This window comes from Fundulus heteroclitus, chromosome 13, assembly GCF_011125445.2.
Source record: "Fundulus heteroclitus isolate FHET01 chromosome 13, MU-UCD_Fhet_4.1, whole genome shotgun sequence".
Lineage (NCBI taxonomy): Eukaryota > Metazoa > Chordata > Actinopteri > Cyprinodontiformes > Fundulidae > Fundulus > Fundulus heteroclitus.
The window spans coordinates 772,934-783,303 of NC_046373.1; the positions used below are offsets into that span (position 1 = coordinate 772,934).

At 47.0% G+C, this 10,370-nt stretch overlaps 1 protein-coding gene across 2 annotated transcripts; it reads right to left on the minus strand.

The window, feature by feature from the left end:
- Positions 1-26: 26 nt before the first annotated feature.
- On the minus strand, positions 27-7,992 carry adck5 (aarF domain containing kinase 5). Of its 2 annotated transcripts, none has more exons than XM_021323190.2 (15): positions 7,768-7,992; positions 7,041-7,132; positions 6,801-6,950; positions 5,801-5,876; positions 4,483-4,683; positions 4,244-4,384; positions 4,036-4,149; positions 3,839-3,970; positions 3,628-3,711; positions 3,449-3,530; positions 2,552-2,630; positions 2,357-2,457; positions 2,023-2,275; positions 978-1,094; positions 27-589 (listed from the first exon to the last, which is right to left on the minus strand). In XM_021323190.2, exons 1-15 carry the CDS (start codon positions 7,789-7,791, stop codon positions 487-489), a joined length of 1,749 nt encoding a protein of 582 aa, XP_021178865.2. In that variant the 5' UTR covers positions 7,792-7,992; the 3' UTR covers positions 27-486. The 2 variants fall into 2 exon arrangements, with proteins under 2 accessions (XP_021178865.2, XP_012731217.2); XM_012875763.3 differs by having other exon boundaries at positions 2,366-2,457; positions 7,768-7,990.
- Between the last annotated feature and the right edge of the window lie 2,378 nt (positions 7,993-10,370).

Genomic DNA, 10,370 nt, shown 5'->3' on the forward strand with positions numbered 1-10,370 from the left:
GTTCCTGTAGTGACCAGAAGACAACGGAGAGGTAGAACATTTTATTAGCGTGTGAAAAACAGCATTCTATTTCGTGGATTGTTCCTTTAACATTTGTTGAGAGGTCTTATGGCTCGCTGTAGTGACTTCTATTCCAGGAGGATAGTTTTCCTTTTTGCTCTTCAGCTCGTAGACACATCCTTCTAAAACACAATGATCCAGCTTATATAAAACGTTCCCCTCCTGCTCTTCTAAAAAACAGACAGAGAAACAAAATGAAAAGAAATCATTGGTTGTGGTACTCGGGTGTCGTGGCGCGCGCTCGGTGCTTTACGCTCTGCACCCGGAGCGTCTTCTGATTGGTCCAGACGCTGATCTGGGATTTGCCTCTAAAACAAAATCGGCACCATCTCCAGCGGTGCCTTACGCCCAAGACCCCCTGAGAGGCTCCAGCGGGCCGGATCCACTTGCATTTGGAACGGCTCCCCCTGCTGCTCCGTGGCGGCGTTACGTCAGGTAGTTGTACACGTCTGCGTCCAGGGTGGCCAGACCCAAGACCTCCAGCAGCCTCAGGAAGGTCCGGGTCAGGCTCACAATGGCCATCTCAGACCTGAGGGAAGAGAAACGTTAAAACAGGAAAAGGTTGGGATCAAACACCAGAAGGCAGCGGTTCTTTGACGTTCCTCGTGTTTCTAAACAGACCCATTCAGGGATGTGGAATTGGGTAGGTAAATTGAGGTCTGGACTTTAACTAGGCCATTCTAACACCTGACTATGACGTAAACCCTGGCCATATGTTTGGGGTTGTGCTCCTCTTTGCTGATGTTCTCTAACAAACCTCCGAAGCCTTTGCAGAACAGCCAGATTCACAGTTGGTGAGACTGATTTTATTTAGAGGTGGGGCTGAATAAAATGTTTTTTTCTTGTGGAACATTTTGACAACTTTGCATCACTTGTCCCACGTAACAATTAGACGCTACCACTCCAAAGAGGCTCACCTTACAGCCACTTGAAACTTGAGGCTCTCCCACGTCGTCCTGCACCAGCCGAGGATCCGTAGCCGGGGCAGTATGCCCGTCTTCCCCGCCTGGATCTTCCCCCAGCCTCGCACCGCACTGGTGGTTAAAGAGAAAAACGGCATTAAAAAAAAATAAATAAATAAATGAACGGGAAACCCGTTAAAGTTAAACGTGTTTGTAATTCAGCGGCTTGTCCAAGCATCGCTCAGGGCGAACAGACAGTTCAGCTTCTGGATTGTAGCCGGGCCGTGGAGCAAGACCGCTGAGCAGACACATGGAGAGAACATGAAACCGGTCTTTAAGGAACAGAACCAGAAGCATAATGGCAGCGCTGGGAACCCAAGGGACAGTGGTTAGCAGTGCTTTCTGAAGACCACAGGACACAGGGGGCTTGGTGTGGACCTCTAGTCTGGGCGTCTGAACTAGCTACACCTAATGGCCGCTAAGGTCGGACTTTCCCCTTGGGAAGTCGGACAATTGTTTTAAGGCCGATTGTTGGATCCAATATGGCCGCTCCTCACGTCAACAACAGTAAGCTGTGATGAAAACATTTATTTTACAAGTAACAGCTTTAAGAGTGCGTCTAAAATCACTGTTAGCATGTAGCGGCTGCAACTCTGAACCAAATTAATTAAAAGTGGTGTTTGCACGTGGTGGAAAGTACAACTTTAAAGACATTTAGAAGAGGTACTATGAACACAACAACAGCTTTCCTGGCCATCACCGTATTATAATCCTAACCTTTTGCTTTTATTATTTTTATTTTGGAATCCCAACCTCTCTGTGTTACCAGGAAAGCTTTTTACTCGGGTCTACTCCATTCCCAGCTCCTGTTTTTCATTTCTGAGGAAAATGGAATGCAGCATAAAATCAAAGGCGACCGGACCTGAAGCTAAGCTGGTTGTGGTGCCGTGACCCGGACCACTGAGAACCTCCGTAGGTTCTCAGTGGTCCGGGTCACTAGTGGTTTCCCCCTGATGGTATTGCAGCTCAGCAGGGTTCTCCTGCCCCCATCAGCTCTAACCTCTTGGCCATGACGAAGTAGCGGTCCACCGGCGCTCCCAGGGTGATGTTGATGCTGCGCACCGTGTTGATGTTGCGGAAGACCAGCAGCATGGGCCGGGGCATGGACTTCAGCACCTGCATGATGCTCTCAAAGCGGTTGAGCGCCATTTCCTTCATGTAGGCCGTCTCCTCCCGGCTCAGGATGTTGGACAGGGCCAGGGTCCGCATGTTGATGGGGCGCTGCAGCAGCATCTCGCAGAACAGGAAGTACTCTGCGGGGGAAAGGCAGCTTCATCAAACCCTCCACATATCTTCATGTATTTATTTATTTTTAAAAGAAATGGACGGCTCGCCTTCACTACCTTTGACCCCCAGAGCATCAGAGTACTTCTTCATCGCCCCCTCGTCTCTCAGGACGATGGCCCGCCACAGTTTACACAGAGCCTCCCTGTCGCTGAGGTCAGAGGTCACAGTCAGAGCTAGATGTTTCCGCTAGAAGCGCTTCATCAAAGCAAAGATTCAGGGAAGCGGACGTATGCGAGCCTTACTGTTGGCTGAGGAACTCGTACAAGCCGTGGTCCAGCAGCACCAGCTCAGCCTTCTTGTCCGGACCTGGTCTCACCAGAACTGCCAGAGAGCAAACGGACATGTAGCTTATAGCCCACCCCAACTCCAACAACCTCACTTCTCCTTCTCTCATCGCAGGAGGACTTTTTTTTTTCCAAAGCTAACTTTTGAATTTAGAGATTCAAAAGAAAGTCCTCTGAGGCAACATGCGAACAGGGGTTTAATGTCTGGAAAAAATCTAATGTTTCCAAAAAGCCGAAGCCCAGACCGCCGGGACCCAGTTTTCCCCAACATGTCTACCTTTAAGCCCTTCCAGGGAGGGTTCTGCTCTGGACCTAATGTCTACACTCGTGCTGGCTGGACCAATTTTTTTTCCATTCCATTTTATTTATATAGCAGCAATTCACCATACACTGCAAAAACGGAACTAGAAAAAAGGTAAAATATTCCTTAAAATGAATGTATTTGTCCTTGATTTGAGCAGGTAAATAAGATAATTTGCCAATGGAATAAGATTTCTGCACTTTAAATAGGAACAATTCATATTCATCTTATTTCAAGTGCAGGATGTCTAAATATCTTATTTTAGGGGTCAAAATACTGATTCCATTTGCAGATAATATTATTTACCTGCTCAAATCAAGGATAAATACACTAACTTTAAGAACATTTTACTTCTTTTTAGATCCGTTTTTGCAGTGTACATCTCATCTCAAGGCACTTTACAAAGTCAGATTTAATCAAATCATACAACCACAATCCCCCAGTTACTTTAGTAACCATTTGAATGGGGCCAGGCATGATGAGCGGCTGTAACCAGTGAGCAAGAAAAAATAAAAAAATAAGGCTTCCAACCAACCACTGGGGGAGGCACCCACCGTTTCCAGGATGCGGGTCGGCGTGGATGAAGCCGGTGTAGAATATCTGCTCTGCAAATATCCGGATCAGTTTATCTGCAGTCTGCAACAGCGAACAGCTGGGTTAGGACGGGTGTTACAGCGCTGCGTCGCAGCAGTGCTCTGTGTGTGTGGGGGGGGGGAGGGGGGGGTCAGCTCACGTCTTTCAGACTCAGTCCTTGCTGCTTGATTTCTTCCACGTTGTTGATTTTGCAGCCGCAGCAAAACTCGGCCGTCAGCACCCGCTTTGTCCCCGAAAAAAGACAAAACCGAGCTGATGATGAAGGGCGGGCGGCGGGAAAGTGGTTTTTGTTTTTCTCTTATGTCTGAATTAAAAAAAAAAAAAAAAAAAAAAAAAAAAAAAAAACTCACTTTACTGGTTTGCTCCCAGAAGACTTTGGGGACGACTACAAAGTGGAAGTGCTTCAGCTCCTCGGCGCACCTCTCCGAGTTCCTGGCTTCGTTCTCAAAGTCCAGCTCCTGGGCCAGGGTTCCCTTCAGGTCCTGCAGAAAGCAGAGTGAGAACCGGCACGCACGCAGAACCAGGAGCTCCTGCAGCGCCTCCTCACCTTGAGGACCCACCGGAACCCGAAGCTGGGGTGCATGAATTTGATTATGTCCAGCAGGATCTCCAAAGTGCGGATGTCTCCGTCAAACCTGTCCCTGAGGTCGATGTACTGCACCTGCGGGGGGACACAGCGTCAGGCGGGGGGAGCTCACAGGGGGCTGTGGCCCGGTGGGGGGGGGGGGGGGGGGGGGGGTCAGTGTGAGGCTCACCTTTACGGCCACAGGAGTGCCGTCGTAGAGCTCCGCCTTGTGGACCTGAGCCAAGCTGGCCGCCGCCATGGGCTCATAGTCGAAGCTTTTGAAAAGCTGCTCAGGAGTTTTGTTGAAGTCCTCCAGGAAGAGAGCGTCCACCTGCCCCAGACAAACACGCACACTGAGAGCGCTCCGTGTACCCCTCCCCCCCAACCCCCCGACCGCGGCCCCGAGTGTCCCCGCACCGCGCGACTCACCTCCTTGTACCTCCTGTTCAAGGCTCGGTCCTCCAGCGCCTGCAGGGTGCGGATGTACTCGGGGGGCAGCAGGTGGTTGAAGGAGCAGAGCCCCTGGCCCAGTTTGATGTACAGCCCCCCGTTCTTCACGGCTCCCTCCACCATGCAGTCTGCTGCCCTCTGGTGGCAAGCTGACATCTCCGACAAGTAAGATGGGCTGCTCTGGCGGGGGTGGGGTGGGGGGTCAGAACAGAGGACGGATGTGATCGTCGGTATGAAGCCCAAACTCACCCTGCGGTTACATGCACGCAGTCTGAAACGGCTCCCTTAAGTCTGAAACCAGCCGCCTTCAGAGGCCAGCTAGTGAGCACCTGCAGCGCTCTCCTCACCGCGAACCAGCCTGAACACACTGTCTGGGTAGAGAAACATGGCGGTGGCTGCATCATGCTGTGGCTCCGCCTCTCTTCAGGGAGGGGGTGGAACTGAGGGGGCTAAACTCGACCAGGCTGGGGAGTTGTAACTGAAACTAGATGATCGGCCTTTATTAGGCAGGACTGTGATGTAAGGAAGTAGGGCCGGACCATAATTAAATAATTTAATAAAAAAAGTAAAAAAGAATTCAATAGAACAGTTTTTATGTAGGCTGTTACTACAGTCATTATTTCCCCCAATCACAAACGCAGACTCAGGAGTGCTCCATCACCAAGCTCCGCCCCCTTCAAAGGGTTCCGCGTTTTGGTAAAAATTTGGTAGAAGTTGGTAAAATTTGGAATTTGTTGATAATTATCGATATCGATCAATATGATTTCTATTTTACCAATGTTTTGTTTTTTTCTAGATGGTCCAGCCCTTATAATGAAGCAGTTCATTTGAGGTTGTAGATTCAAGGTGCTCTTCCCACCTTTGGCCACCAGGCGTCACCAAAGATAAAGCTTCAATGCTTCAGAAAGCTTCGTTTGGTCACCCCCGGCACAGAGAGACAGTGGGAGAGACTCTGCTCGCCTGCTGATAATCATTTTTGTGATGTAGTTTGACATGTAAAGTGACTCGGGGCGAGGGTTCTGGCCCAGTGTGCAAAGCTGACAGAGACAAACCCCCACAGGATGTGACTCAGTGGGCCACGGAGCGCAGCACCGTTTAGATTGTCATGTGCAATAAAAAGAAGCAAAGACATGTTTCATTTTTGTTTTCCAGCTCACCGTCTACTTTGTATTGGATGGACCTAAAATAATGTGTTTGCAACAAAAAGCTCAGTGGTTCTGAATCATTGAACAAGGTTCTGCGAGTCCAGAAACATTCTCCAATCAGCAGCGGCCCGCTCCGACTACATGGATCTTACCTGGTCCATCCCACGCAGAGCCACGTTGGTGGTCCACCAGTAATCCACGGAGATGAAGATGCCCACAGAGAGAGACCTGGGAGGGGGACACAGCGGACACTCGATTACGTCTGGGACAACAGAACATCTCTGAGAAAACAAAAAAGGACTGCTCCTGTGTTGTTTTCAGGAAGCAAAGGTTGTTTTAACAAACACACCTTGGAAGGACCCAGCAGGAAACAGATTGTTCTGTTAAACCTTAAGGTGTAGCCAGGGGTGCACTAACATTTTAACAAAGACGAAGGCTCACAGGACAACCACCGGTTCAACCACCAGAGGAGGGGCCCAAAGCCCAAAGCTGATTTCTGCGTTCATTTTCCCAAAGAGTTGGTGCCAGACCCTGATTCTACTGCGGTTCTAAGGCCCATCTGGGCCGGCGGGGTCTCGTGACATACGGGACAAAGTGGCCTCTGGTCTAGCCAAAATAACTTTCTCTTCTTTTTATTGTCCTTTATTTATTTTATTACCAAAGAAAAAGAAACTACAAGAGACCCCTGCTGGTGGGACTCGTTAACTAAAGACAGAGGTTATTCTGGCAGCAGACTAGGAGATTAAAAGGTTTCACCAAAACTGTCTGGGTTCCTTAAAGTGAGGCGCACTGGAGAGTCGCCGCGTCTTCCCGGGAGGAGAGCCGAACCAGGGGAGGCAGCATGTGGTTTCCATGCCGCCGGGACCAGGAACCAGCCTGGGAAGTGCAGAAACTGCTTCTCTCTTTTCTTTAAAATCATGCTTGCTTGCTTGCTTGAAACGTTGTTTTATCGTTTCTATCTTGTGATCGTCCCAGATGTTCCAAAGGCGTAAAGTCATGCTGGGTTTGTCTTCCTGGTGGATCACGCTTTGTGATCTTGCAGATGAAACCATAAGGAATATGTGGATGTTGTTTGTTATAACTTTCCCCAAACTAATCCGGATTAGGTTGAGGAAAGATAATATTTATTTATTTTTTTTAGATGCAACAAACCTGCAGAAACGACCGAATCCCTCAATCACGATCCTCATCCTCCTCCTCTGCCTGCGGTCTGACACGGCGTACTTCGCACCCGCCGCCAGGGGAAAGCTCACAGAGAGGCCCAGGAGAGTTTTCCAGAACAGAGCCCTGTGCTTCCCCGCCCTGCGAGGAGAAAACACACCATCAAGGAAAAAAAGGGGGACACTCCTTGTGGATAATCTGCAAAAGAAGCAGGACTTGAAGCTCCGGTACCTGATTGGACTGAGGGACCTGGCTGTCCGGGCGACCAGAAGATGATGAGGAGATCTCCGGAGCAGGGCCAGGTGGTGACTGCACAGCCTCAACTGAAGCAAAAGCAGAAAAAAGGCTCACATCTCATAACTTGTGTGTCACGCGCCAGCAGTCCGGCTGGGAGGATGAACTGCGGACCCTGAGAAAGGACCTCTCCGAGCAGATCCAGCCTCCCACGCCGCCAGTGGGCGTGTTCGCGCGCTGGGGAAGGACCCGCGGGAGAGCCCCACCAAGGCCAGAACTGTTGTTTTTGTTCGCCGTCTGCATGCGAGGGACAACGTGTCTCTAACCGCTGACAAATCGGTGCCCAGATAGCGGCGGTGTCAATGACCTGAGCGCGGACAGGCGCGCGCCGCGACGCCTCCTCCGGCGCGAGGCGGCCAGGAGGGCGACGCTGAAGATAGTGACCCGCAACACAGAGGACAGGTCAGGAGTTAAGGCTCGGCAGCTCCTGCTCCTGTCCTCTGCCGAACACACGAAACTAAAACACCAAACCCAGATAAAACTCACTCTGGTGTATTGTTAATATCCATAAAAGGCTTTGCCACATTATTATTCCTCGGTAATTCGGTCTGCAAGGCTGTCACAGCAGCTCCGAAGATAAACACGCCTAGCTGTGGACCAACCAGCTGACCTTAGGCAGCGACCCTGTCACGCGGAGGCTGTTCTAGAAACATGCTTTGTTTACCACTCTTGATGTTCCCCCTGTCATGGTTCCTCCGGAGGATTACTGCACCCTGTAAAAAGCGAGGAACAGCAGCAGCAGGAGTCCCCCTCCAGTCCGCAGCAGAACCACAAGAGAGCCAAGATGAAGCCCGCCCATCTACTTCCGTCCCGGCTGCTCCCGTGGAGAACGTCTCGTGAGCGCCCAGACTTTTGCTCTCTCTCTTAGGAGTGAGCTCTGCACACAGACGTTAAACACGCAGACGCCTCGTCGCGTGCTGGCGCGCTTCCCGCGTCGCCGCCATCTTGGGTGGGTCTCTCCCACTCTAGGCTGGCATAGGAGCCGACAGGAGCAACTTTGCGCATATTTTCTGCAGCTTATGGTCGCAATAACTTGAGAAAACTACAGCAGAGCACGCGGTGCAGATCACCACTCTGGGCTCAGATTGTTTCTGAAGATGGGTTTTTACTTGGTGACAACAATGCAGGAACCCAAACGATGGACCATGATTTTTATGCTTATTATTTGTTATCGCTGTGTTTCAGAAACTAATGCCAAATCACCTTGCAAAAAATTAAGTTCCCTGGAGTTACAGAGTGCCAGCACACGCAAGAAGCTCTGCAAAACTGTTCTTTTCCAAGGGTCTTTAGGCCTTTAGTTGCAAGCAGGGTAGTGTAAGACAATGAATTACCTGAAGTTTTAACACTTTCCAGGCCATTAAAAACTGTATCCATGTGTTCATGCACAGCACGCAAAAATATGAAGAAATTATTGTTGGTGTGTAGAGAAGGCACATGATTGTAAACGTGAGAGAGTGAAATAAATAAAGGTGAACAATCCAACTTGTTTCTTTATTAAAATATTACATTTATTAATTTATACATGTAGTGAATTGTAATACCACGTCTCTTTGTTTAAGAGCATAAAACAAAGCATATCAGCGTAAAGCATGTATTTAAACATTAATATGCCATTCCACATGTCTGTTTTTGTTAAATAGCATAAAACAAAGTATTTCGGTATAAAATCAGATATTTATACATGAATATGCCATATGCCTGTCTGTTAAAGAGCATATATTTATGAAATACCTTGTTTAAACAACGTATTTAAGTATAAAAATGTGTTTTTTTATGTGTGACAGCGTCCTGTATCATACCCACATTTCTACCACTTGTAACAAACCCAACTGTGTGAACATTGGATAAATATTCAGGGAGTTATGATTTATTTTCGTTGGGCAAGCGGCTTCCTCAGTATAAATGAATGCACTGGGGGCGCGTGAGAAACCCTTCCAAGATGGCGGCCGCGCTGAAACACTTGTTCTAGTCCTTGGGACGTCTACCTAGCATCACGTGCTTCCAACGTCTTTCCGCTTTACGGAGGAGTTGAAAGTCAACCCCAGCATAACAAAATTGCCCTCAATCTTCTTTCTTAAATTGATAAAAAATATGGCTTAAAATCTAAACCCTAGCCCTTTATTTGCCCCCTTTTCTTTTTCTTTTATCAGTGTTGTACCTTGTTTAAGCTTACTTTTTATTTTATTTTTTGGTTGACCTTGTTATTTGTAAATTATCATTTTATCTCTATATATGTTTGCTCTAAATATAGTTAAGCAATTAATGAATAAACAAATAAATACGCAAAAGTCAACTCTTATCCACAAATGAATGACGTCCCAGCTCAGTATATGTCCACAAGTTGAATTGAAGTGAAAAATTTTCTTTCCTGTAATAATGAAAAACATAAAAACTGGCTTAAAATCGTGTTTTGCCTCTAATGAGAAACTTAATTTAAAAAATCACTTCATGATTTTTTTCATTTTATCTCAAAAGCAGACCTTTTTATTATATTATTCTATTATTTTATTTAGGTGTTGTAACAGACCCCATATTATATGTATTTAAATGTTCTAATTTTGCACTACGTATATTTATTAAAAACACAATAAGCAGAAAAAATGTTTTTCAGTCACTGTGATTCCTTCACTGCACTAAATGCTAGCAAGCTTTTTATTTGTTAAAGTCTTAGGACTTTTTTTCTATTTTCATGTGCACTGTTTTTTTTTTTTTAACTGTTTCCTGCTTGCTATAATGCTATGTTTTGTTTATTGTGGAAGTCATGGGATATTGCTGACATGTTCGGAACGATTTTCATGCACTTTCAATTACATTCTTCTTTAGACACATGCCGCTGTTTATTTGTTCTTTGTTCGCATTTGTTCTTACAAAGTTACCTTCCTGTTGATCCGTCCAACCTTGAGGCACTGCACATGCACAGGTCAATGTTACATCTTTTCTACAAGTGTTATCTGATGTGACCTTAAACCTACGTCTAATGCTTGTAAACCCTTAAGTGTAGCTGTGTTAAAACAACTCTAAAGAAGAGAGGATCAACATTATTTCACAAGCAACCACAATCGGCTTTAGTGGCCTAGATTGTGTGCAAAAACAGATTTTTTTTTATATATCATATCTTTATTGATTTTGGAAGTTAACACAGACAACAAACAGAACAACAAGGCCACATTAAATAGTATCTCTAACTACCTGTTTATACATATACATATAGACATAAAACACTCAGTCCTATTACACTTGACAGTGAAGTAGCACAAACACATTTGT

Excerpts from the sequence above, each read along its gene's own strand:
- adck5 (XM_021323190.2), bottom strand. The coding sequence starts at position 7,791 with ATGACAGGGGGAACATCAAGAGTG. Across the intron at positions 4,150-4,243 it reads GCACTCCTGTGGCCGTAAAG|GTGCAGTACATCGACCTCAG; the intron begins GTGAGCCTCACA and ends GTCCCCCCGCAG. Across the intron at positions 2,276-2,356 it reads GGGGGTCAAAGGTAGTGAAG|AGTACTTCCTGTTCTGCGAG; the intron begins GCGAGCCGTCCA and ends TTTCCCCCGCAG.